Raw genomic sequence first — 27,606 nt, forward strand, 5'->3', positions numbered from 1 at the left:
GTTACCCCAGGCACTCAGTCCCTAACAGTAACAACATTAATAACATTTTATTATTTTTACACACTTTTGGTCACATCTCTCTAATTAAAATTGCCCAGGAACTCAGTCCACCATCCTCATCCTCATTGCAATAATAACAGCAATAATAATAATAATAATAACAACTTATTATTTTTACATGGTTTTGGTCACATCTTTCTCTAAAAATTACTCCAGGCATTCAGTCCACAATAACAACAACAACAACAACCTTGTTATTTTTACATGGTTTTGGTCACATCTTTCTCTCCAAAAATTTATCCCAGGCTCTCAGTCCATAACAACAACAACAACAACAACAACAACAACTTATTATTTTTAACAAGGTTTTGGTCTCTCTCTCTCTAAAACTACCCCATCTGAGGAAGTAGAGTGAAGGAAGTAATGCATCTGAGGAAGTAGACTGAAGTCTCCAAAAGCTCCTGCTGCCAATTTCTTCCTTTCAGTGAGTCTCAACTACAAGGTCTCTCTACGTACTAAAAATTACTCCAGACACTCAGTCCATAACAACAACAACCCTTATTATTAGGAGCCAGTGTGGTGGTGTGGGTTGACTGATGCCTCTGGAGACCAAGGTTCAAATCCCAGCTCATCCCCCTGAAACGTGACTTTGGCCAAGTCACACTCTCTCAGCCTCAAGAGGAGGGCCATGGCAAAGCCTTCATTGTCGCTGCCACAAGTCGGAAAGGACTTGGGAGCACACAACAAAACGATTAATAATCATAATCATAATCATAATAATAATAATAAGGAAGTAATGCATCATGGAGTCCACAGTCCCACAATATCATCATCATTATTATTAATCATTTTGTGGTGTGCTTCCAAGATTATGAATTGTTGTCGTGGTAGTTGCTGTTCTTGTTGTGGTGATGATGATGGTGATGATGAGCAACCCTTGCCTTCCCTCTCCTTTCCTTCCCCCTTTAGATGTGTAGCAGGAGGAATCCTGGCTTCTCTGGCGGGTTCCGACGTGACTTAGGGACACGTGTCTGACCCTGAGCTTGGCTTGGGAGCAAGGGGGCTCCCCGGAGCCTTTCCCCCAGCTGAAGGGGCTACTGTTCAGGGAAAGGGGCGACCCTTTAAAGGCTTCCTTACCCGAGACAGACAGACTGCCAGTCCCACTGAACCCTGTTCTTGCCGGCGGAGTACGCAAAAGGAGAGAGGTCTGGAATGGGAAGCAGAAGGGAAACGAAGCCTTACTACTAAGAGGAGGGGGGGAGTAGATCTCTTATCGGAGAGTGGCTAGAATAAAAGGTGGTGGAGGAGGGCGGCTATGGGGGGGGGGGGGAAACTGGCACCCAGGGGCAGAAACCCGCTTTGGAAAAGTCTTGGGACTCCTTTCCAACAACTCCTTTTTCATTCCATTCCATTCCAACCTTTGTTAAGGAAACAAGAAAGTCACTCCTGGGGGGATCCCTGCCCAGGGGGATTCTGGGAGTTGTAGTCCACCACCAAGTCCCACGATCTTTTTTGCGCACAAAGCTGCAGGGGTTTTTGGTGAAGGTGGAAAGAAGGGGAGACCAAACAAAGCCCCTCCTAAATGGTGGCGTTGCATCCACACTGCAGGGCTGCTACTCCACTTGGAGAGCGCTTTAACTGCCTTGGCTCAGCGGGGCCAAGTTGAGGAGTTGCTTGGGGCTCTCTCTTGAGAAGCGTCCCGCCTTGCTTGCTTGCTTTCCCGAGCCTTGAGCCAGGGCGGTGCAAGCGGTCTCAAAGCGGAGGGTTAGCCCTGCAGTGTGGACCCACGGAGCCTTCCTTACCCGCCACTCCTGCCCTCTCCAGGTGGGATTGTTAGGGATTCTTAGCTCCCCGGGGCTCTTCGGAAGGCCAGCAGGGCTCCTCCGGGGATGTTCTTCTGGGCCAAAGGCAGCATGGCTTTCTCTCGCTCTCTGCCCCCAGAGCAAAGGCTCCTCCGGATTTAAAGCTCTGGAGAGGGAGGGAGGGAGTTTTCCTGGGCTCCCTGCGAAGTCCCTCTCTTCTCCTCTCGCCAAGCCGCCTCCCCGGAGCAGAGACCCAGAGAGAGAGAGAGAGAGAGGCTGGCAGCAGCAGCAGCAGCAGCAGGAGGCCTTAACCCCTTCGCCCCCTCCGGCAGACGGCCACGGCTCAGTCTTCCGGGATTTGTAGCACTGCCCTTGGTGCCGACACAAACTACAGATCCCAGCATCCCACAGCGTTGAGCCCATGGCAGCCAAAAGTGGTGGGCTGTCAAAACTGGATTATACGGTGCCTCTTTCTTTCTCTTTCTCTCTCTCTCTTTTTCCTTCTTTCGTTTTCTTTCTTTCTTTCTTTCTCTCTTTCTTTCTTTTTCTCTCTCTCTCTCTTTCTTTTTTTCCTTTCCTTTTTCTTTCACTTGGGTTTCATCATAGCATTCTTGCCCTGTAAACGTCTGGTCCTAAACGCACTGCAGAAACAATCCAGTTTCAGACCGCTTTAACTGCCCAGGTTTCAATGCTAGGGAATGCTGAGAACTGTCATTTGGTGAGACATATGTTAAGACTTCTCTCTCAAAGAGAGTTCTGCTGCCACAAGAATCTACAGTTCCCAGGATTCCATAGCGCCGAGCCGGGCCAGTTAAAACAGTCTCAAGCTGGATCGTTTCTGCAGTGTGTTTTGGACCCAAGGGCCTGTTACAGACAGCCAAAATAAAGCTGCTTCGAGTCACAGGGGAGGTATGGTGTTTCAATGATGCATGCATGCGTCCTAAGAGTCCAGAGTCCTTAGGGATGGAGCGTGGCTTTGGTGCAACTTCTGGACTCTTAGGACGCATGCATCATTGAAACACCATACCTCCATTGTGACTCGAAGCAGCTTTATTTTGGCTGTCTGTAACAGGCCTAAGCTTACCTCCTTCGCATATAGATGACTCCTCCTGGGGCTGCATCCACACTTCAGAAATAGACCAGTTTGACACCACTTTAACTGCCACAGAGAAATGCTGTGGAATTCTAGGAACTGTAATTCAGTGCTGCATATCATATCATATCATATCATAGGGTTTTCTTGGCAGGTTTCTTCAGAGGAGGGTTTGCCATGGCCATCCTCTGAGGAGGCCAGAGAGTGTGACTTCTGGCCCAAGGCCACCCCAGTGAGTTTACATGGCTGAGCCAGGATTCGAACCCTGGCCTCCAGAGTCTTACTCCAACCCCCAAACCACTACTCCAGCCCCCATCCAAAATAAAAGCAGAAGAGGAAGAACTTTCTAGAGCTTTGGCCAGAGTTTTCCCTCATCCCAAAAGTAACTGCTCCCCTCTCTGAAGCCTTGTGCTTTTGGCGGGAAATCCAAAATAGGGTTTTGGGGTGCTCCTATCATTCTGCCCCTCAGCTTGCAGTGGTCAGGGTGACCAGACGTCCTCCTTTTCCAGGACATCTCCTATACATTTGACTCCTCAGCCTAGGAGGAAGTCAAAAATGTCCCCATTTTGAGCATGGCTGAGAAGCAGGGATTTCCATTTCCATGAGTGCTTTGAGCTTTTCTTGCGTTGTGTCCTCCTTTTTTTATTGAATGCCCTACATTTTTTCGCAGCACCTTGTCCTCCTTTGCCACCCTGCAACTACCCTCAGACCAGGGTTGACCAGATGTCCTCCTTTTCCAGAACATGTCCTCCATTCCAACCTTCTGTCCAGGAGGAATTCCAGAATGTCCTCCACACTGAGCATGATTAAGAAGCATGAATTTACATTTGTATGAGTGTTTTAAACTTTTATATGGTCATGTCTTTCATCCTTCTTGAATGTCCTCCATTTGGAGCAGGCCCAAGAAGCATGAATTTACATTTCTATGAGTGTTTTGAGCTTTTCTTTGGTTATGTCCCCTACTACTTTTTTCTTGAATGTCTTACTTTTTTTGCAGTGCCAAGTTTTCCTCCTTCTCTGTGAGGACATCTTGCAAAAGAGATTTGGAGCCAGAGTGACCACACATCCTCCTTTTCCAGGACATGTCCTCCCTTTCAACATTCCATCCAGGAAGAATTCCACAGTGTCCTCCATTCTGAGCATGACTCAGCAGCAGGCATTTACGTCTCTATGGTCCAACACACACTGCAGAAATAACCCAGTTCGAGACTGCTTTAACTGCCCTGGCTCAGTGCTAGGGAATCCTGGGGAAAATGTGGTTTGTGAGACATTTTGCCTTCTCTGTCAGACAGCTCTGGTGCCTTGACAAACTACAATTCCCAGGATTGTGCAGGGGAGGATGGTAGTGGTCTCTCACAGGCTCCTTTCTGTCCAGGAATTGGGCAGGAAGGCACCAGGAGGAGTAGAGCCCATCTCCCCCTGCATTGCCACTTGCTGTATCTTGAGCCTTTGCCTGCACCTTTGGATTCTCCCCACCAAAAAGGAGGAGGAAGAGGAAGGCGGCACCATCACCACCTGTGGAGGCCTGGAAAGGGGGCGAGATAGACGAAGGCCCCGCTGGCAACAGAGCCAGAGAAGGCAGGATGTCAGGTGTCGGGTGGTAAAGCCCAGAGCCAAGCCGGATGGAGGAGGAACAGAAGGAAGGAGAAAGAAACCTTTGACAGAGAGAGAGAGAGAGTGATAAAGAGGCAGCATGACTCTCCTTGGCTGGCTTTCCCCTTCCCTCCCTTTGACAAATTGAACATGAGTCAACAGTGTGATGCGGCAGCTAAAAAGACCAATGCAATTCTAGGCTGCATCAATAGAAGTATAGTGTCTAGATCAATGGAATTAATAGTGCCACCCTATTCTGCACTGAGTCCCAGTCCTGGGAAATGAGCAGGATATAGAAAGATAGATAGATAGATAGATAGATAGGTAGATAGATTGTCCAGTTCTAGGCAGCACAATTCAAAATTCAAAAAGGATGTTGACAAGCTGGAGTGCGTCCAAAGGAGGGCCACCAAAATAGTGAAGGGTCTGGAAACCATGCCTTATGAGGAGAGACTTAGGGAGCAGGGTATGTTCAGCCTGGAAAATAGAAGATTAAGAGGTGATATGATAGCCCTGTTTCATGATTTGAAGGAGTGTCATGTTGAGGATGGAGCAAGCTTTTTTTCTGCTGCTCCAGAGAATTCCAAATAGCAAAGCTTGGTTTTGCCATTTTATATAAGGGGCACCATTTTACTATGCCACTGTTTTTAATGGGAGTTGAGCATCCATAGATTTTGGTATCCATGAGGAGTCCTGGAACCAAACCCCAGCAGATATCAATGGTCTGCTGTAAGGAAAGGGCGCAGAATGTATATCCCTTCAAACCAGAACTTTGGGGGAAATTACTTGGAGAACTACAACTCCCAGAATACACATCCTCACTGCCAGTATAGCTGTTGGCTAAGCTGCTAAATGAGGGGATTCTGGGAGCTTAAGTCCAAAAAGCAACATTTGGAAACTTCCAGACGTTTTCCTATTGTAACTCTCATGTTCCTCACTATTGGCTCTGCTGACTAAGTCCAACAATGGGATGCCACAGACCAACCTCTGCATGATCTGAAGTGACTTCTTTCTGTAGAGCCATTAAATATCTATAGGACGATTAAAGTCAGAATCTAAAACCACCCAATTGTGCAGGAACCTCTGTGCAATCAGGGACAACTTAAGGTATTTTTCTGCCTGAGGTGAAGATCATTATGCCCTCCTGTTGCACATAGGGATAGGGAGTCTTGGACATGTCTCATCCACAGGGACACCATGAGTCGAGATTGACTCAAGAGTGGTTAACAACAACACCAAATTGCACATACAGACACAGAGGTGGGCCAGACAGACAGCACAATAGTTATTTCATATATCTGGGTGAGGGTGACAGAATGGCATCTTCCATATCCCCTGAGATCAGCACATCAAGTTGTGACACACAAGGCAGGCTTAATGACACAGTTCTATCATCTAACACAAACAACAGGGCTGCTGCTGCCGCCGCTGCTGCTACCACTGCCATCCCTCATATCCTCTGCTGCCTGAGGCTGCTGCCTGATTACTTATCATGGGGGCTGGCCCTGAGAGGAAACCTCTCCCCTCCACAAGCATGAAGGATCTCTTTTCTATTTAACCCACTGGCATTTAGGTTGCTTGACCTTCGGGCTGTATTTATAAACCTCATGGTAAGATGAACAAAGTTTACTGCAATGAGCCATGCTGCTGGTATATGGTGGCTGAGGCCTTCAGGGCTTCCCTCTGTCGAGGGATATGTTGATGTCTTCTTTCCCTTGGGAGTACTGTAAGGAAGAATTACCTGCTCAAGAAAATATAGGGCCCATACAGACAGGCCAAAATAAAGCTGCTTTGGGTCACTTTGGAGGTATGCTGTTTAAATTACACATGCATCTTGAGAGGCCAGAAGCTGCACCAAAGCTGTGTTCCAGTTCTTAGGACTGGAGCATGGCTTTGGCGTGGCTTCTGGTCTCTCAGGACGCATACATCATTTAAACAGCATACCTCCAAAGTGACCTGAAGCAGCTTTATTTTGGCCTGTCTGTTTGGGTCCATAGTCCACAATATAGTCCAGTCTCCAGATGTTGCTCAGCTGCAACTTTAATCATCCATTCCCATTGCCTACATCTGATGGGAACTGCAGTCCAACAATTACAGGGCCACAAGTTACCCATACCTGGAGCGGACAATACTGAACTAAGATGGACCAATGGTCTCACTCAATACAAGGCAGCTTGCTATATTCTTCATATGATCTTCTGCCCAGGACGACTCAGAACAAACTGTCCTCTAGAAAACCTCAGTTCATAGGCAGGAAACCAACACCCTTTTGCTATCACTTAAAAAAACAACAACAGTGTACAAGGACAATATCCTCTGCGTTTGAATATATTGTGCATTTTATTTAATTGAGGTGATTTCTTGTCCTGCGTACATTAGGTTTCTGAGTGACCATTCCTGTCCCCTCCCTTTTCTATCTTGTGATTTTTCCGTTTCAACAAGATTGCATTACTAACCTTCCTTCCTATTACTCTCCCAATAAGAGTGCCTTCCCTCTGCCTAACAATCAGGGCATGTGGGAAATGCACAGGATGATGGGGATTTCCATGTATAATGGTTCCAACACACACACACACAAAACAGTGGGAAAAATCTCTTTTCCTTCCCCTTGTTGAAGGGTCACCCTCCCCCACCTCATGCCCAAATTTCCCAGACTAGTCCAAAAAGCCTCTTTTCATCCTACAGCCTTATTGTTAGGCATTGCTGCCCATGCATGAGCTATTCCTGTCTCCCTCCCTATCCTGCACGCATGCCACCCACAGCAGGAATGGTTCCCACGGCTCCAGGTCTCCCAGCCCCATGGAAGCAGGCTGCTGGGGGCATCCCTAAATATGTGTGTGTGTGTAGCAGGGGGGATTGCAGGGGATATGCTGATAGAGAGGGGAATGAGCCTTAATAGGGGAGGGGTGTGCAATTATTCCCACTACCAGCAGGTGCTGATAGAAGGCGTTCCAATGGGGACAGGCGCCTAGCAACACTCTCTGGAGCGCAAACAGAATGGAGGCACATGGGACCTTGGGGGGGGGGGGGACAGCCAAGGACCCACACATCCTAGTAGGCCCCAAGGTATATTCCCTGGGCCAGGAAATCTCTCTTGATCCACAGAAGAGTCAAATCCCCCAAAAAGGAAAAAATAGATTACACCTTTCATAAGGAACATACAGGATATTCTGCAGGTGGCTTTGCATGACCAACAATTGATGCCAATATTAGCAAAGCCAGGAAGATGTATCTTCTTTGCCATCAGTGTAAGATACAGATGCTGTATCTACTTTGCCATTAGTATAACGATTATGGGGGAGCGTAGGGGTATCAGGTGAATAAGGGACAGGGCTTCTATTCTCTTAATGGTTGTGCAGAAGACGAAATCTCAGTAGGTGTTGCTTGTCATGCAAGTAATACCTGCCAGCTGGAATTCTCTCTTCTACACAACCATTAAAGAGTCAAGAGCCTGACCCTTATTTCACCTAGCAACCCTAAGCAGGGCACGGAGAACCAGAATCAGAACACTTAGGTTCAATTGCCACAGAATAAGGTAGTTAAGTAAATATGATGGATGCAGGCAACATTTTCCACCTCTCTCTATATAAATTTGGTATGTTTGGGCTTCCTGAAGAAAGCTGGGATGAAGAGATGAGACAAGTATGTCTGTAAGACTGGGACGACTAGAAACACAAGATTAAAAGCTGGAAGTAGGTAGACTATGGAGGAGGGGACCTAAAATTACATGGCACAGTTCAGACAGGAGAGAAGATACATCACAAACAGTAAATTCAAGCCCTAGGGCCCTGGTTGTGGAATGCCAGGTATTCCTTCACCCTCCCTTCTGAGTCTGCACCATTTGTCAGCATCTGTGTTTCCTTTGCTCTAAATAGAACTCTACATGGAATAAGATAGAAATATTTATTTTCTCTGACCACCAGCCATACTTTCAACAGTCCCTTCAGGAATGAGAAAAGAGACATTCCTAGTGGCTTGAAAGAATTAGTCCCCACCTGATTGACCTCAGATCAAATCTGACCTGCAACAGTCTATGAACAGAACCACAGATTAGAAAAGCAACTCTTTCCCGATGCTTATCTTTTGCTTCTACATCCATCCAGTCACCAACCTTTGCTTTCTTTCCTAGCTGATTCCATTCCTTCAAGAAGGCAAAGTGCAGAACAGGAGGAAATTGGTTAGGCAAGGAAAAGAAGGACCTTATGTTCCAACCTTCAGCCCTTGGTTGCTCCAGTATAAACTGGGACTCCACAACATCTTTGGGAGGATTCAGTTTTTTAAAAAATTTATTTGCACATAGCTTTATTTATAAGTTAGTGTGCACGTTTATATACTTCCCAACTGCTGATACGTGTTCTATGAACATCCCGTGCTTGAGAGTAGTAATGGGAAAACCTTGCCACAGTCAATAGCTATTTGCAAAGTCTTCAGCAAATGGATGGAAATTCTCTAGAACTTGGGCCATGGTTTGTTTATTCATTTATCTATTCCATCTTCCTCAGGATTTAGCTTTATCTCCTTTGTCAGTCTCCATCTCATTTAGCATAATTATAATCAGCTCATTCATTGAAGCAATGCCCTCAGGCTTCATGATAGACAACCTCACCCTGTGCAGCCCTCTGGTTGATGATATTGTCTAGAAAGGTCCATGAAGCTCATCCAGGCTGAGCCCCATTGGTTAGTGCTGGAGGGAGCCTTTCGTTTGGCAGTTTCATGTGGAGCAGCCCCATAGTGCCTGCGTAGATGAGGACTGGGCCACATGCAGAATGGAAAGTGATGCACTCAACCCGCCACTGATGCTGAGTGAGCCTTTAATCCAATCTTGGCGAGGCCACATTGAAAAGAATGTTCTGGGAGAGCATTCCATGAAGAAGGTTCCAAGTGTGGAATTGCCATCTTGTTCTCTCCTTCATTCAACCCAGCTCTGCTCCACCCAGAAAAGACAGAATCAAGAGGAGCAGCCAGGTATTTGGCCTACATATTACACTTCCATGGGACAGGTGTAGCAGGTGCATGGCTTTTTTGGATGTTTCTTCTATCCAGTCGACATAGAAGTTGATGCAGGAGGACAGAAAGACTGTCTGGGATCCCGGAAAGGGCTCACTCACCAAACCAACCTGGCTCCAAGGCATGTCTTCTTCCTCCATGTGGCACAGCAGGGCTGCACCTTCACCTACCTAGGAGAGGAAGAAAAGAATGAGGCAAGACTACGGCTTTGGTCTATCCCTCAAAGGGTTATATGGTGGTTCACTGGAGGTTTTTTTGGAGAGGTACTCACAGCTCCAACTGGCAGCTGGGTAGAGTTATCCTTTAACGTGCAATGCATGGCTGGGTTGACCCCAGGATGTACCTTGGCACAGTCTGATGGTAACAGCACTTTCACTTGGTATGCATTGGGGTTAGTTTGAACCTCACCTGTCAAAATATAATAAAACCAGCAAACTATCAGGTATTTGCTTTTTCCCTTTCTTCTTACTGGCTAATATTTACAAGACATGATGGAGAGTTACGCTAGAGTAATTCATTCATTCATTTTATACCCTACCTTTCTCTCTCCATGACACCGAAGGTGGCTTATAATAATTTAATAAAAATATTATATGAGGAAAAAAACAGTTCTTTAAAAAGGACAATTAAAAACAGGTTAAAATACATTTAAAGCTTAATTGAAAACATACAAGATTTAAACACAGCACACTACTTTCAAATACTGTTTTGCCTTATAATTAAAAACCAAAGGCCGGCCTAAATAGAAAAGTCTTAGTCTGCCAGAAGAAAAAGTGGAGGGAAGGTCCACCTGCGGCGCAGCCCCTGAGAAGGCTCTCTGCTGTGTATTCACCAAACATCCCAGTGATAGTGATAAGACTGAGAGAAAGTCTTCCCCTGAAGATCTTAAAACTTGGTCCAGCTCATACAGGAAGATCAGTCTTTTAGCTAATCTGGGTAATAACTGTATGTGACATATAATTTGAATATTGTTATGAGATGAAGGTTGTAGTTTGATGACAGCTGTGTGTCCCTGTCAACATGCAGTGGTTTAACACATCAGCCTTTCTCCCCAAAGAATCGTGGCAGCTGTAGTTCTATAAAGGAACTTTGAGAGTGATCAGTGCCTTTGTCAAAGTACAGTACCCAATATTTTTTTGAAGGGGACCATCACATTTAAACCCAAAAGTGAGAAAAATTTGTCTTTTGGAAGATTGTCCACTAATACACAACATTTCTCTGTATTTCACACACCAGCTGGAGCTCACACACGTTCTTACATCTGCATCTACAGTAGTAAGAAAAATTGTGAGCTTTAATAACAGAAATTCTACAGTTTTATCATGGTAGCCTTCATGTCCCAAAAACAGTCCTTTAAAAAAATATAAATAGGATTTATCAGTTCTATCTCTTGTGAATCAAGTCTATATCTTGTGAAAGAAAACTATGCACAAAGTAGGGAAACAATGAGTACTTGCAAAAGGAAGTGAACCCCTGGTTGCAGCAATTCAGCCAAAGGGAATAATTAGATCAGGTGCATAAGTAATTAGGTAGGTCTACATGGGTAAGTTTGGGATGCTCTACTCTACAAAGGAATCAGAAAATGTGTGAGTCTCACCTTCATCATGAGGTTAAGCAGAAACCTGTCAAGCCACAATCAAAAGATACATGAGGATCTTAAAAGCAGTTGTTGCGGCTCATCAGCCTAGAAGTGATTGCATTTCTAATGATTAGGGGCTCCATCAATCCACTGTAACTCTAACAGGAGCAGCTGTCCTGCCAAAATCTCCCCAAGAACAAATTGGTACATCATCCAAAAAGTCATAAAGAACCACAAAGTAACATCCAAGGATCTGCAAACCTTCTCCTCATCTTGGATAGTGGGAAGGTTCATGACTCAATAATCAGGGATAAAAAAAAACTTAACAAGAATGTTGTCCACTGTACAATAGATATGAAGAAAGCATTGCTCTCTAAAAAGAGCACTTTTGCTTGTTTCAGGTTTGCTAAAGATTACACAAGTGACCTGCGCAACTTCTAGAACAACATTCTAGGGACACAGAACTTTTCTTGAACTCAAAATCAGAACTTCATGACATCAGTGTGAAAAATTATGTTTAGTGAAATAGAAGAAGCTCATTTCAGCCATTAAGTATGGTGGAGGAATAGCGTGGTTTGAACCTGCTTCAGGACCCCTGGATAGCTTGAAAAAACTATGAATTCTGCAGTGTTTCAAAACATTATACTGGCTATCCATCCAAAAGCAGAAGCTGAACCTAAAATGGATCATGCAACATGACAATGATCCTAAACATATAAACAGATCTAATGAAGATGCTATGGAAGGACCTCACATTCTAGAATGGCCTTGTCAAAATCCAGCCCTAAACCCCACTGCAATGTTATGACAAACTCTGAAGCAAGCTGTTCATGTGAAGAAGCCCTCAAATAAGACTGGCTTGAAGCAGTTCTGCAAAGAGGAATGAGCCAAAGTTCCTTCGAGTCAATGTGAGTGACTAACCAAGAGTTCTAGAAAGTGCACTTGAAGTCATTATTGAGGGGGTGCCATGAGGCACTGAATCTAAAGGTTCACATGCGTTTTTTTACGCAAGGATAATGATGGTTCATGGAATCATAGAATCATAGATCACCTGTAGACAAATGTTGCAAATAAGTGTATGTCCTTTCCTTTAAGATTAGATTAAGATCTAACAACATTTTAGGCTGGAAATATGTAACAAACTGTTTTTCACCACCGTACACAGAAAGTACAAATAATAGCCAGATCACCTGCCTGTTTGTGCGGAACAAGCTTCAACTTGATGCAGTGCATTCAAAAAAAATATTTAAAGTCTATGAAGGAATAACTGCTTAATATGAACTGGTCTTGGAACATGCAGTCCAGCTCAACAGGACACTTTCTCCCTCCTCCCCACTCCTCTGCAGTCAGTCACCTGTAACATACCAGGTTGTAGCATCTGCAGACCCATCACTTTGCAGCTATCCCAGGATACTGTCGGGGAGAAGGTCATACGAGTGACGTGCGTGCCAAAGGTGATGGGGTTTTGAAGAAGCAGCAGAGCCACACTGGAGTTACCAGAGGGGCTGTATTGAGATATCTTCTCATACGGGTAAATCTCAGCCACACGGATCCCCTTGACGTGGCCCCTGGGGTGTGTCAACCCCACAAAAACAGCTGTGCCTTTTGGGTCCCTGTGTACATTAAAGAAGAAGCTGAAATAACTTTGTTCAAGATCAGAGGTGAAACAACAGGCACAGGGAAGAGGTGTTTTCTTGCTCTGAAGAGCCCTCACAATGTGGGAAGGTGAAAGCTGTCGAGGGGGGGGGCTTATAGAAACTGACATAAGTTTATTCAATGTAACAACTCCTTTATTCTTTCTACCTGTTTACATCTGGGTGGAAAACTGCTCTGTGTGCAGGAGAGTGATATTCTACCCCGGGATCCTCTGAAGGCCATTTGTACTGCCAAAAGTGCCAACAGCAGAAGTGGCTGGCAGTCTATGTCTGTTTTTTTTAAACCACATTATTTCTTGATACTAAATAGTGTAAGGGCTCACTGCAACCTATTTAAAAGGTGACACTCTTGGAAGCTTTCAGGGAAGGAGATACAGCCTTTCCTTTTCCCCAGAAAAATGAGCGTCCAGAGAGTCCAGCGGGGTCAAGAGCCATAAAACAATCTTCAGGACTACATATGGCCCCAGAGCCACACTCTGCCTACCTCTAGTTTATATAGTCATAAACTATTATAAACTGAAGCTCAGTGTGCATTAAAACTGAACAAAAACAAAAGGGACTAGAAACATCCAATGTAAGAAAGAGAGACAAAGCATCAGGATGTGTAAAAGTTTTTATATCTCAAAATTGCCCAATGTGTTTTGGGCAAAAATATATATAGGCCAACATGTTTTGACATGTATATATTTCTATGGCTTTCTTCCGAGGAAAGAATTTTAAAATTTACCTTCAGGGATTTAAAATAGCTTATGCCTGGCAACGTTTTTCTTCCTGAAAGGAACTGAATTATTTTGACAAATAAAATCTTCTTTTATGCGTCTTGACTATGACACTTTTTTTTACTACAGCTAGTGTGCTATAACTAGTAAAAAGGCTCATCTTAATTTGCTTCTCTTGAATCTCATTATGGCACCTGAGGTCACCTGTGGTGCTGACCATGGACTAGGCCAGACAAGCTTGCAGTTATCTCCCTGACTTGCCTATTCTCTGGATGACTGACCCCTGCATCTGAATGGGCAGGATAGGTCTACCCTTTGACATTCACCCTGTAATGAGTTTACATCCTCCCTCCATGTGCTAAACAGGCTGAAGGGAACAAACTGGGCTCTATAAAAAGGCCCTTGCTCCAATTTCCTAGTAGAACAAAAGGACATAAACGGAGAGGGTTCTGAGTGAGAATATGTAATTACTGTTCTGGGCCAAACTACTTTGTTCAACAGTAACAGTGGTCAGAGGGAGAAATACTAGGCTTTCCCTGCCCCCTCTAGATATCTCTCAACCAGGTCAGGAGATCAGGTGCATTACTTACAGTTCTCTCGCACACTGTGCTGTAGTCAGCACCCAATAGTGACTCAGGATTGAGCCCCCGCAGCTCTGATTCTCACATGTGGCAATGAGGACTTGCCAAGGTAAGGATGCCTGTGGTGAGATCCATTTAACTAGTGCTGCAGAGGAGAAAGAGGTTGGTTGAGTGTTTGGTTGGATATGAAAAGAATCCAGAGTACTCAAGTGAAATCAATGTGTACAGAATGCTATTTCTGTTAGATACTCTAGTCTTCTGGGAGGCATTGCACAGTATTTCCAGTAACCTAGAACAACAGGGCTAAAAAAAAAAAAGCAGACCTCAAAAAGTAGTTTTTTTGGTCTACAACTCTCATGTTGGCTGAAGGATTCTGGAAAGCGTCTGAATAGTCTGAATAAAGCTACTTGTCTAAAATTTTAAAGATAAGAGTCATGGCTCTGAATTGGACTGTGAGAAATCATCTATTACTCACTCTCTGGTTCCCTTAGCAGCCTAAGGTTCCTTGCAGAGCTCAGGTGTTCCCAAGGGACTGAAAGGTTGTACCGATGCCCTTTAGCCTTTGTGATTCTCTCCAACCAGGGCAAATAGTGAGGCAGGCTACTGAAGACATAAGGGCCGGAACAGGCTTCATCAAAGCTGCTTAAGACTCCCAGCTGAAGCCATGCCCCACCTTTGGGGTCAGGGCAGATCAGTGGAGATCCCACATCACCCTGGATAAGAGAGGAAAAAAGGAATAGAGGGAGAAAAGTGGGTGAGGCCGGAGGAGATATATTAGCCATCACACTGTTTCAGCAGTACTCTTTTTGTGTGATTTCCACAAGATACATTCTGCAAACCATGTCACAAACTAATTTGTAAACATGCACATAGTATAACTTCATGGCAGTTCTTTTAGGTGACTGGTACTAGTGGGCACATGTTCAGCTGGAGCTGTACAAGGGTGGCAGGAAAAAATGTGGTCATCCCTTATCCCCTCCCCAAAAAATGAAAGGTTAGTGGTGGAATAATGACATTCTGAACTTGTATTCAGCTCATGGCAGCACTAAGATAGAGTAATAGACATGAGCCAATGTCAAGTTTTATCTCACCTTGCAGACCCCTTCTGCATCCATCTGCGCCTTGATGCAGAAGATGGTATTGGAGAGTTCATCGTCTATCTGGTTGCAGCTGCTAATGTTCAGGATCTCTAGGTGATATCTCAACAGCACAGTAGGCCCCCCTGGAGCAGGGGCAGAACAGGTAAGGTTAGTACCAGCTGGACCTAAAACTAGGCTGCAGACCATCCCCATCCCCCAATGATGATACTCACTGGAGGTCCCACAAGATACACTGCAAATACACTGTCAAGCAGACTTTGGATAAAGTATTACAACTCCCTAAATGCCCCAGCCACTATGGCCAATGGGATTGTGGAAGTTACAGACCTCTCCAAAGTAACTTTTGCAAGCTCTGATAACAAGGCAGTGATATAAGGCAAGTGAGCAGGGCAAGAAGGTTCAAGAGAAGTTGTCTAGAGAAGGAGAAGACTAGAATGTAGGAGACCAGCTCTAGTGCCAAGTAAATCTTAAATCCAGAAACTCATCTGAAATAACAAGCCAAATGTCTGGCTGTAGGTGTGATGTGATCTAACATCATATCACCTGAGGCTCACCAGAGAAAAGTGCATGTGTGTTAAAATCCATATCCTTTAACCTTTGACTCACAGAAACAGGAAGCTAACTCTGTCTGACTTACCTTCTAGCACAGTCCAGCCTGGCAGCCAACAATCTCTGAAATCACCTATCACAGCTGTCTTTTCTGAGATACAAACAGGTGCGACAAGGGGCCCAAATTCCAGTGGTTTCTCCAGTTCCAAAAGCCCCAGGTTGTGAAGATCTGCATGTTCCAATGACTTTGGGTGTGTCACAGCCTGGCGGATCTGCACTGAGTACATTGGCGTGGAGAGATCTACCACTCCAGCCTGCACCAGTGCCAAAGTTTCCGAATTCTTTCTGAAACAGGGAGACAGTGATTTGAAATGGATAAGCATATTATCATGTTGCATAGTTTTAGCAATCACAGAGTGGAAAAAATGACCTTTAGCACCTTGTTCTACATACAGTTAATGTTTGTTCTGCTCTTTAATCCTAAAAGAATACCAAAAGCAGTCACAGCTTGGAAGTAAGTATTTACAATTAACTTATTTTGTAGTCAGTTCCTTTCCTAACTGGGGTGCATTACAATTGTTTTGTACTACAGGGTTGTGGCGTTTATTTGATAAAGTAACTAAATGTAATCCATATCCATGGATTCTATATTCATGTATTCAACTATTTGTAGCTTGAAAATATTCCTAAACTATATAAATCCAAAAAGCAAAACTTGATTTTGCCATTTTATATAAGAGACACCAGTTTACTATGCCACTGTATATAATGAGACTTCAGCATCCATGAATGTTGTTATCCATGGGTGGATGGGTCCTGGAACCAAACTCCAGCGGATACCAAGGGTCCACTGTAATTTGAGTTACCTCTGAGATACAGGAAAATATATTTCCTTTTAAAAATACCTAGTTATAACAGAAATAGTAAAGGGGGGTTTATAACTAGTTCTGAACTTCTAAAATGAATTAGTTACTTTTCCAAGCCCTGAAAGCATTTTATACAGCACATGGCCAACTAAAATGTGCTGCTTTGCTCCATAATGCAGGTTGAGTATCCCTTATCCAGAATTCCAAAATTGTCCAAAATTCTCCAAAACTGTGGCTGAGATAGTGACACCTTTGCTTTCTGATAGTTCAATTTACACAAACTTCATTTCATGCACAAAATTATTAAAGATATTTTATATAAAATTACCTCCAGGCTATGTGTATAAGGTGTATATGAAACATAAATGATTTTCATGTTTAGAGTTGGATCCCATCTCCAAGATATCTCATTATGTACATGCAAATATTCCAAAATCTGAAAATATCTGAAATCCCAAACGCTTCTGGTCCCAAACGTTTAGGATAAGAGATACTCAACCTGTATCTGTTCAACTTGTAAACAAAAGGATTATCACACAGACACTCTAAAGGTTTATGTTCTACCCTACTGTAACTATCCCCCTGACATTCCCACCACCTGAGGAGCATGAAATACTACTGCTACAGAGCATTCTTCATATTGTTGAAATATAAATGATCCAGAGACTCTTCCAAAACCCTTGACACCTAGGGCCTAAGATTATTTTGAAAGTCACTTTCGCTAGGGGCTCTGGTGGGCTGACAAGTGATAAACAAGTGTCTTAAATGAATAATTAGCAAACAATAAACAGAGCCAACATGGCATAGGTGTTTGAGTGTTGGACTATGATTCTGGGGACCAGGGTTTGTATCCTTGCAAGGCCATGGAAACCTACTGGGTGACCTTGGGCAAGTCACACACTCTCAGTCTCAGATGATGGCAATGGCAAACCTCCTCTGAACAAATCTTGCAAATAAAATCCCCACTTAGGAGGTCCATAAGTCAGAAATGACTTGAAGGCACACAACAACAAACAACGAATGCATTTATATATGTTCCTAGGCTTTCCTATATACATATTTATTCCACAGACACATCAACTTATCAGTTCCCAGGATATGAAAATGCCCCGCAAGTGCAGCACAGCCCAATTAATACTGTGCCCCCCACAAGTTCTCTACCTCCCTTGGTTCAACCTAGATATGGTGTTACAGACTACATGTGGTGCTGCAGTTTTCATCATCATCACCACCACCACCACCATCACCATCATCACCTAATGGCCATCTATATCCATCAGTATATGTCAGTCACAGTATCTCTTATTACTGCTGGAAGTTTCCCTTCCCAAGCTAATACCATCTGTCTCATTTCCCCTACTCTCTACCTCTGATATTTTCAACAAGACAATAGTAAGGAAAGAAAGAGTGAAAAACTCTCCTTCTGTACCAACTAATAGCCCCCTCCTCGGCTGCTATTCAAAGTGAACAAAGAAAACAAACTGAGCTTCAAGTGACATGCTTAGTTTAGTCCTGTCAGGCATGGTGCTAATGCTAACCTTGATCTTTCTGGAAATCCCCCTCTCCTGTCAGTGGTAGCCCAGGTTGCATCAGGGTCTATTCCTGTGTATTCTTACTCCCTTTCCTGCAATGCTGCTACCAATCATATTTTGGCAGACAGTGGGCACAGTCAATGCTGCACAGGGGTTTCCACTTCAGTCCATACAGAGTGATTAATACATCTAAGACTACAGCTTAATTTTTCAAAGCATAGATCAGTACATCATTGTGCCCAATCATGGTGCTTGGGAAAAATGTTGTTGTTGCTGCTGTTGTTATTGTTGCTACTATGTGCCTTCAAGTCATTTCTGACTTATGGTGACCCTAAGGTGAACCTATTATGAGGATTTCTTGGCAAGTTCCTTCAGAGGGGGGTTTGGCCATCCTGTGAGGAAGAGAGAGTGTGACTTGCCCAGTGGGTTTCCATAGCCAAGACAGGATTCAAACCCTGGTCTCCAGAATCCTAGTCCAGAGCCTGTTGGGAAGAACAGAAAAATGTACCAAACAGAATTATCTGGTTTTAGATAGCATTTTTTATTTGTTATGGTGGTAATGAGATTCAGGATGCTCCCTTATTTCTTGCCCTCATGGGATGGGATGCTTAGTAACAAAAGAACAAAAGGATGCTTAGAGCTGTCAATTCATTTGTATGGTGAGAGACAAGAGTTAGGAACTAGGTAATTATGCTAGCTATTTGGTTGAAGTACAACTCTCATTGTAGGCCAACTATATGTCCCTATATGGGCAGGAATGACCAAACTTCATCAGTCCATGCTCTGGAAACCTCCACATTAGACTACCACAAACCACTATAAGTGAGGTTGCTTTTGAAGACAGTTTGTTAAATGTAGCTAGTGAAATATATGTGAGACAAATGGAAGGAAACATATTCTAACATATTCTAGGCTAGCTGCTGACATGTTTTTGGGCCCAACTGAAAGTGGAATGCCTTTCCTGTTGCAAACTTGTCTTTGCCCTTAATTCAGCATCTGAGGACTTTTTCCAAAGCAACAAAGACAACAAAAACAAACCTCAGTGAGAGGCTCAGGATGTGATGATAAGGGGAAGGACATGTTTGGTTGTGTCCAGGGCTAGATTAAGGCTATTAGGGCCCTGTGGCAAATCCAAAAATAGGCTCCCCCTTTGTTACCTGTGTGAGCCATTCTAAGAGTGGTTGCACAGAAAATAAATGAATCAATAAAAATACAATATGAAATAGCAACATAAAAATCTTCATGTGGGAACTCATTTTCAGGCCTGAGACTTCAGTGTGAAACTAGCAGCCTCCCCCATGCAGTTTTACTCAATTACAGGTTGAGTTTCCTTGATCCAGAGTTCCAAAATCCAAAGATCAACACTTTTTTACTGGGTAGCTGAGGTAGCGATACCTTTGCTTTCTGGTGCTTCAGTGTACTCAAATTTGGTTTCATGCACAAAATTTTTTAAAATATTGTATAAAATTACCTTTAGGCTATGTGTTCAAGGTGTGTGTGTGTGTGTGTGTGTGTGTGTGTATGAATCATAAATGAATTTTGTATTTAGACTTAGTCTAATCATAGGAGACTGGAATACTAAAGTAGGCTGAAAAGAAGGCTCAAAAACAGTTGGAAGTTTTGGGTTAGGAACAAAAAACAAACCAGGAGAAAGACTGATAGAGTTCTGTGAAGCCAACAACCTATGTATTGCAAATACTTGCTTCAATGAGAGTGGAGATGATAGCAATAGCACTAACGGGTACCGCTTATCAGTGAACTAAGCACTCCCTAAGCAGTTTACTATGTGTAAGCTAATTGCCCTCAATAAGCTAGGTACTCATTTTAGTAACCTATGAAAGTATGCAAGGCTGAATGGACCTTGGAGTCTCTGGGATCAAACTCACAACCTTGTGGCTGGAGTACAAGCATTTAACCTGTACTTGTGGCTGCACTAAAGGCATCTAACCACTGTGCCACCAAGGCTATGGACATGGATATTACCAGATGATCAATATAAGAATCAGACAGACTATATAATGGGACTATATAGACTACATAATTGGGAGCAAAAATGGAGAAGCTCTACTCTTGTGGCCAAAACTAGCCCAGGTGCAGACTATGGTATGAGTCATTAACTACTCATATAAAAAAATAGAGTAAATCTGAAGAAGAAAGCAGAAACAGTCATCATACCAAAATATAATCCGAACAACATCTCAGCAGAATTTCATTTCAGGGACATAATAAAGGAAGAATGCAGCAAGATACTTAAAATACTGCAACACAGAGGTGCAAGTGGGGTTCAGGAAAGGAAGAGGCAATAGAGACCAAACAGCAAACATACGATGGCTAATGGAGCACACCAAGGAATTACAAAATCAAATCAGCATGTGCTTTATAGACTACAGCAAAGCCTTTGATTGTATCAATCACAAAAAGCTAAGGAATGCTCTCAAAGACATGAGAGTAGAACTGTACTTGATAGTTCTGATGAGAAAGCTGTACTCAGGACAAGAGACCACTGGAGAAACAGAATGGTTTCCAACTGACAAGGGGGTCAGGCAAGGGTGCATATTATCACCATACTTTTCAACTTCTATGCAGAAAATATCACAAGAAGAGAAAATGTAGACAAAAGGAGGAGGAGTGAAGGTAGGAGGAAGAACATCAGCAATCCAGTGTATGCAGATGACACAATATTACTAGCAGCAGAACAAGTAGTGAGGAAGGTCAAAGAAGAAAGTGCATAGGCAGGTTTGCTGCTGAACATAGAGAAAACAAAAATAATAACCACGGAGAATCTACACAAATTCAACTTAGACAATGGAAAATAGTAACAGTTAAAGATTTTTGGTACTTTGGATCAAACATTGGAACAGAACAGAGATTGCAGTTAAGATATAAGGAGAAGACTGGGAAGGGCAGCCACGAAAGAGCTAAAAAAGATCCTGAAGAATAAAAAGATATACAAGTGAGCACTAAAGTTAGAATCATCTAAGCCATATTATTCCCCATCACTATATATGGATGTGAGAGATGGGCAGTGAAGAAAGCAGATAAAAAGAAAATCAACTCATTTTATGTACTGCTGGAGAAGAGTGATGAGAATACCATGGCCAGCCAAAAAGACAAAAAGCAGGTCCTAGAACAGATCAAGGCTGAAATATCCATAGAATCCAAAATGGTCAAATTCAGGCTGTCACACTCTGGCCATGACATGAGAAGGCATGCATCATTAGAAAATACAATAATGCTGGAAAGGGTGGAGGGTAGTAGAAAGGGAGGAAGACTGCACACCATATGGCTGAACACATTTAGGGAGTTCACAGACATGAGTCTGCAAAACTTAAGCAGAGTGATGGAATACAGGGAGTCTTGGAGGTGTCTCATCCATAGGGTCACCATGAGTCCAGACCGATTCAAAGGCAGTTAATAACAACAAACTCATCTCCAAAACATATCACTATGTATGTTTTCATGGGGGATCCATTCTGATCCCTCATGAAAACGTAGGCTTGTGCATATTCAAGCCCCATAGGCTTGAATGGGACACGCCCTCGTGTGCGCAATTCAGGTGCACACACCATTGAAAATAGCGGAGGTCGCCCCTCCGTGGATATTTAAGATTGCGGATCTGAGATCTGCGAGTTAGGAGGGGCGACTGTATATGCAAATATAGGTCTTCCAAAATCCAAAAGAATCTGAAATCCAGAACACTTCTGGTCCCAAGCATTTCAGATAAAGGATACTCAAATTTAGTAGAACACAAAATTTGGACAATATTGGAAACACTGGCCAATTCAAGAAGTGACTGAGACAAAAGAGGAAGTAAGTTAAACCCTTTTCTTTCTATCCTGGGACCGTAGCCAGTGAGGGGCTCAGAGCAATTGCACCAGTTCAACCACTGATAATCTGGTCCTTGGTGTGACTCTCTCAATATCTGCCTCCCTCCATGAGGCCCACCTGGCACTGGCATGGTCATCTATTGTGTACCAAGTGAAGAGATTTCTCTGCTTCCAAGTATTTGTTGGGATAGGATTGCCCAGAGTTTGATTTAGGTCAAGTGATTATACCTATCCATTCTTTCTAGGGTAGGTAAGGGGAGATGTTTAATGTTGTACTCTGATTTTATTCTTCTGTTGTTATGCCAAAGGAACAGTCAACTCTTTCTAGGTACAGGTTGAGTCTACGTTATCCAGAATTACACAATCTGAAACACTCCAAAATTCAAAACCTTTTTTATAGGTGGCTAAGACAGTAACACCTTTTGCTTTTGGATGGTTCAGAGTACATAAACTTTGTTTTGTGCACAAAATTATTAAAAACATTATGTACAAAATCACCTACAGACTATGTGTATAAAGTGTCCATGAAACATAAATGAATTAATATTTAGACTTGGTCTCATCTCCAGGTTATCTCATTAAGTATACACAAATATTCCATAATCCAACACACTTCTGGGCCCATGTATTTCAGATAAGGGAGACTCAACCTGCACTGTCTGCAGCATCGGCAGTTTTCCTATTGCAAGAACAAATTCTTCATACTGTATCTGATATTTCTCTGTGGTACAGGTAGGCAATAGGCGTCAGGGTGATTCACCTTCAAACAAGGCCTTTATGTACCTTGTGGGTTTTTTTTGCTGGGGGTGTGTGGAAGGCTAGAATCTGGAAGTTAACTTCTCTTTTGAACAGGACGGGGTGGTGTGGAATTGCTTCCAAACCTGCAGAAATTGCCTTCGCCACCCAATATGAAGATACGGTATGCCTGCCTTAAATCCCCAAACTAACTTTTGAACCATGGGTAGGCAATGGTGTGGATCACAGAGACTTTGGTTTGTTTGGGGGGGGGGGTTGCACCTCTGGGAATCTCTGGGTGTTATATAACTACAAACACACACACATTAAAAGAACACACACCCCAGAAGTGGCCAGAGAACTACTGATTTTGAATATATATGTGTGTGTGTGTGTGTGTGTGTGTGTGTGTGTGTGTGTGTAATCAGTGCCAAGACAGACTGCAGTCTAATTTCTGGTCTTTAATGCTTTCAGAAATCCACTTTCTTTCTTTCTTTGGCCTGAAAAAAAGGTGGTTCAAGGAGCCTGGAAAGGCCAAGAGCTGCAAAAACAGCCCATTGGTAGACTGCATTTGACCATCTTATTTTTGCACACTTCTACAGTATTTAGAAAATGAAAAAGAAGTAAGTTACTCACAAAATTGCCGATATAAATTTAAATGATTTGGAAATGGTTTGGAAACTTTTAAATTATTCTAAATTGACTTCTGAATTCTGAAGTTACTTTAGATTCTGGGATCATTGGAACTGAGGAAGTAGATTGCAAACAGATTCCAGGCATCAATCTAATGGGGGGCTAAGCAGCATTATAAGGCAAAGAGACAAAGCACCCAAACCTGAACTGGAAAAAGGAGAATAAGGCACTCACATAAGGTTGGCACAGTTGGCTGTTGTTAAAATCCACCAGGGGTTGAGAATGGAGCCAGCACAAAAGTGTTGGATGGACAGCCTGAGAGAAACAATCCAGGGAAACTCACCCATTTCAGCCTGAGAGCAGCTGGGGCATTTTGGCACAAATCCAGGCCTCAGCCCACATCCTGGGGAGATAGACCAAAATATTACACATGAGATTTGTCAGATCTCAAATTCTCTGACAGAAGTCTGAAGTCAGGTTATTTAGCACTATTTATTCCATGTCAGGGTGCTAGTGGTGGAATATCTACATTCATGGGGCAGAGGGAAGAGAAATTGGTAATATGGGAAGCCTGTTTTGGGAATTAGTTGGGTAGGAAAGGTTTTGGCTATGTACTCACCAACTTTGCGGTCTATCAGAACTGCCATCTTGCTGAGTTGGTAGGCATGGGAGTTGCTGTTCCATGCCAATCCCATTTCACACTGTTTCAGTTTCACTTGCACAGGGAGTCCCAAATTGGGAATGATGGGGATCTGTATTCTGGGTGGGGCAGCTAATGCTAGTGAAGGACCAGGGGATGGGCTTTCTTCTCCTTTGTTCTTGGGGAACTGGGGACCCGCAACAACAAAACGCACAGGTGCCCCTTGGTTAACATCAGTGGCAGGCACGGGGGATGCTTTCCTTGGAGTGGTCGCAGGTATTATTATTACATGTGGCGGTCTAAAAGTTGGGGAGGTGGATGGCCGGCTTGTGGTTGTTACAGTTGTTTCTGTGGTTGTAGAAGATGGTTGTTTTGTAGATGTCTGCTGTGTTGTTGTGGATGTTATAACGGTTGTGGAAGAGACGACTGATGATGATTGTTGTGTGGTGGATGACTGTTGTGTCGTGGATACCGTAGATGTCTGTTTGGTTGTGGAGGGAACTGTAGATGTTGTTGTTGTAGTTGGACTTGTTGTTGTAGTCGGACTTGTCGTTGTAGTTGGATTTGTAGTTTGGGGGACAAATTGTTTTATTGTGGGTGATACATGTGATAATGCATGGAGTGTGGGAGAGGCTAAAAGAATTATATTATGGGCTGTTGTGGAAGGCTTTGGTTCTTTTGAGGAATGTACAAGTGTGGTGGGTCTTGCAGTTATGTGCCTAACTAAATACGCTTGCCGAGTTGGTTTTGCTTGAGAGGTGTCTATGTTAGTTGTCAGAGTTGGTTCTTCTTGGGAAGTGTCTTTGTTAGTTGCCAGAGTTGGTTCTGCTTCAGGTGTGGATGTATGTTCAAGCTCCTGATCAAAAGAAGTCTCTAGTGCTCCTTGTTTCTTCAACCACTGTAGGTGAGATAAAAGCTGGGATGCCAGGATAGGAGCTGTACAGTTGTGCAAGCTCCGGGTCACGATGGCCATTACCTCCCAGTTCTCATTCCTTGGGTTATAACAGATCACAGGACTGCCAATAGGCACCTATAGCAGAAGAGAGAGAACACAAGAATCAGACAAGGAATGTGATAACTGGGGTAGATCCTGAAACTGTTCGGTTGGTATATCTTTGCTGATGGAAGAGCTATGTATCAGAGATGCTCAACTCATATGTATCTGTTATGGCATCTCTTGTGCTCTGCTACTGACAGGGCTTCCACTTTAAGTTTTAAGCTCCTCAGATTCTGAGTATAAGGTTGCTCTGTTAGGGAATGCAAGCTATTTCTGCAATAGTGTGAAATTATTCAGAAGGGCTGTTATCACCGAGAAAGCTGGAAACAGACCAAGAGGACCTCCCTTGCTGCTTTAAACTGTACTTTTTCAGGGATGTCAGCTAGCATAATTTTTCTCTGAAAATTTAGTGGAGTTCATGGCAATGAGGAATTATAGTACTAGCAATTCTGTAAAGATTGTATTGTCTTGTAGTGCAGAGAGGGAACACTTTCTTCATATATAGTTTGTACAGAGATCCTGTAGCACCTTTAAGACTAACTGAAAGAAAGACTTTGGCAGCATGTGCTTTGGCAGATTTAACTCTACTTTCTCAGCTATACAGTGGTTATCTTTAAGTCATTCATATGGCTTACCGTGCAGTCTGTGCCACTTGACACCCTTCTTGCAACACACAAGTTCCATTTTTCTGTTGTGTCAGGCCAATGAACTGCACATTCTGATGTCACCAAATCATCCACTCTGGTTTCCTGTGTAGTTCCTGTGAAGAAGGAGGAGAAGCGCTTAAACTGTAAGTTCTAGCAGTCTGGCCCTTGAGATGTTTAAAGCTTAAAAGTGCATATGGGCAATGTGTTTACAGAAAAAATATTTTTGTTAATATCCACGTGATCAAACAAATTTTGCAAGTCCTTTTCGGCCGCCTCAAAAGTCATTCTTAGCTACCAGATTTCATCAGGCACCGACCACACATTTTCAAATATTTCCATAGGCATAGAAACTATGAACAATTGATTTAAAAATGTTCTTTACCTTCTTATAGTAGTATACCAACTGCTATACGTATACAACTGGTATTACAGTTGTGCTAGACACATCCAGTCTTCTCAGCAGCTGGTCATTTTAAAAGTAATTTGCAGATCACTTTGTACTAATGGCGTTGACACTATGCCATAGTCACATTCTACAATAGGTATAATCCCCTCAACTCTGATTGCACATTTCCAATACTCACCTTGTGTACCTCGTTCAAAAATCATACAGTTTTCTTGTGTGTTGACAGATGTTTCAGTGTCGGGGACACAAGCTGGCCACATATCTTTCCTTCCTAAATTAAGTGGCTGGCCAAGCAAAATGAGCCCCAGATCATTGTTAGGTGTTTTATTCCAGGAACTGAAGCCTTTGTGTGGGACGAACTGGCTCACTGTCTCAGTGGAGATCCGCCCACTAGACCCAGTCAACTCTACATGGCTTGGCATCCTGCAAAGCAAACATGGCAGCTTGCAAATTATTCAGCCCTTACATTCACCGCACAGCCAACAATTCCAGGATGAGTGTTAAAAATTCGTATCAGAAGAGAAACTGTTCTGATCTCTCAGGTTACTCACATCATCAGGAAGCAGTTGGCTGCTGTAAGGATCCACCAGCTGCTCAGGACAACTCCTTGGCACCTCTTCCCATTGCCATATATGTTCACTAACCATGGAGCTTCCAGGGCTTCTTCACTCTGTCCTGAGGGCGTGGTGTAGGCTTGGTCCAAGTTGGGCCTCTGATGTCTAAGGCCACAGACTAAGGAAGAACAATAAAAACAGAGGTGGGCAACTTGTGGCCCTCTGGATGCTGCAGGCCTACAAATCCCATCAGCCCTAACCGGCATACCAGAGGTGTGAGATTATAGGAGTTAGTGTCCAAAAACATCAGAATATTATATAATCCTCCAATCCAATCAACTGTGGTACAATGTCATACACGTTCCTGTGCTAGCGAGTTTGTATATTGAATGCACAACTCTCAAGGACTGTAAAACTGGTGAAGAAGGCTGTAGGACTATTCAGTATTCCAGGGCAGGTCACTAGGGAGAAACATCTGATATAAATCAGTGCTACACATCCTCCTTAGACCTTAGATAATATGTAGACACATCCTTCCCTAAGAAATCCATGGGGTAGTGACTTGAAGGAACACACGCACACACACACACACACATCAAAATGAAGTGTCAGTAAAGCAAGCCAATTTCACCTGGTACAGGTTTTGATTTTTAAATAATAATGTAATGCTATGGGCTCACCTTTTGCTCTTGTGTCCCATTTATACACAAAGAATGCTAAGTTTAGGGAATTGCAGAGGCCCTTTCCCCAACCCGCCCTTCTTCCCAGAAGTGAGGAACAGAATTTAAGTATTCTGGCTCTGGCCATTGTTGCTTACAGCAGGAGGAGGACAGAAATAGCTGGAAGAAGGCACAGAGCCTGAGGAGAAGTTCCATCCTTCCTCTCTGAGGCAGAGGGAGGCCAGAAAGTCATAAAGGGGCTTCATAGGGAAGATGAGATGGGATAGACAGAGCAACCCACAGGCCCCACTGAGAAAAGGAATCAAGTCAGCACCTGAGAAGTCCGGGATGGAACTTTTGAGCTCACAAGAGACTCATCTGTGACCTCAGCTTCATAGCACTCTGGTATCCTAACAGCAGGGCAGGCCCCAG

General features: G+C 43.5%; 2 protein-coding genes across 3 annotated transcripts in view; both read right to left on the reverse strand.

Annotated features, from left to right (window-relative positions):
* LOC149322914 (semaphorin-3F-like) overlaps positions 1-2,023 on the reverse strand; it is a 39,130-nt gene extending 37,107 nt beyond the window's left edge. The window contains exons 1-2 of one of the 2 annotated variants that reach the window (XM_089484637.1): positions 1,803-2,023; positions 1,138-1,207 (exon numbers count right to left, since the gene is read on the reverse strand). The gene's annotated coding sequence lies outside the window, so the exon portion shown is untranslated. The remainder of the gene's footprint in view (positions 1-1,137; positions 1,208-1,802) is intronic. The other variant, XM_089484629.1, reaches the window with a different exon arrangement.
* Positions 2,024-8,764: 6,741 nt separating this feature from the next.
* LOC149322915 (uncharacterized) lies at positions 8,765-27,390 on the reverse strand. The gene is made up of 13 exons (XM_089509725.1): positions 27,333-27,390; positions 26,513-26,693; positions 26,140-26,384; positions 25,544-25,668; positions 23,891-24,941; positions 23,506-23,674; positions 15,767-16,023; positions 15,121-15,251; positions 14,505-14,742; positions 14,039-14,174; positions 12,440-12,687; positions 9,767-9,903; positions 8,765-9,665 (listed from the first exon to the last, which is right to left on the reverse strand). Exons 1-13 carry the CDS (start codon positions 27,388-27,390, stop codon positions 9,402-9,404), a joined length of 3,240 nt encoding a protein of 1,079 aa, XP_089365851.1. The 3' UTR covers positions 8,765-9,401.
* Positions 27,391-27,606: the final 216 nt, after the last annotated feature.

The sequence above is a fragment of the Sceloporus occidentalis genome, unplaced genomic scaffold (assembly GCF_023333645.1).
Source record: "Sceloporus occidentalis isolate IW3139 unplaced genomic scaffold, rSceOcc1.0.p SCAF_1, whole genome shotgun sequence".
Classification (NCBI taxonomy): domain Eukaryota; kingdom Metazoa; phylum Chordata; class Lepidosauria; order Squamata; family Phrynosomatidae; genus Sceloporus; species Sceloporus occidentalis.

Coding starts and splice junctions, on each gene's coding strand:
- LOC149322915 (XM_089509725.1), bottom strand. CDS start 27,390: ATGGAACTTCTCCTCAGGCTCTGTGCCTTCTTCCAGCTATTTCTGTCC. Junction 25,669..26,139: donor TTTTGAACGAGGTACACAAG/GTGAGTATTGGA, acceptor CCTTCTTCACAG/GAACTACACAGGAAACCAGA. Junction 14,743..15,120: donor ATGCAGAAGGGGTCTGCAAG/GTGAGATAAAAC, acceptor TCTCTTATCCAG/GGTGATGTGGGATCTCCACT.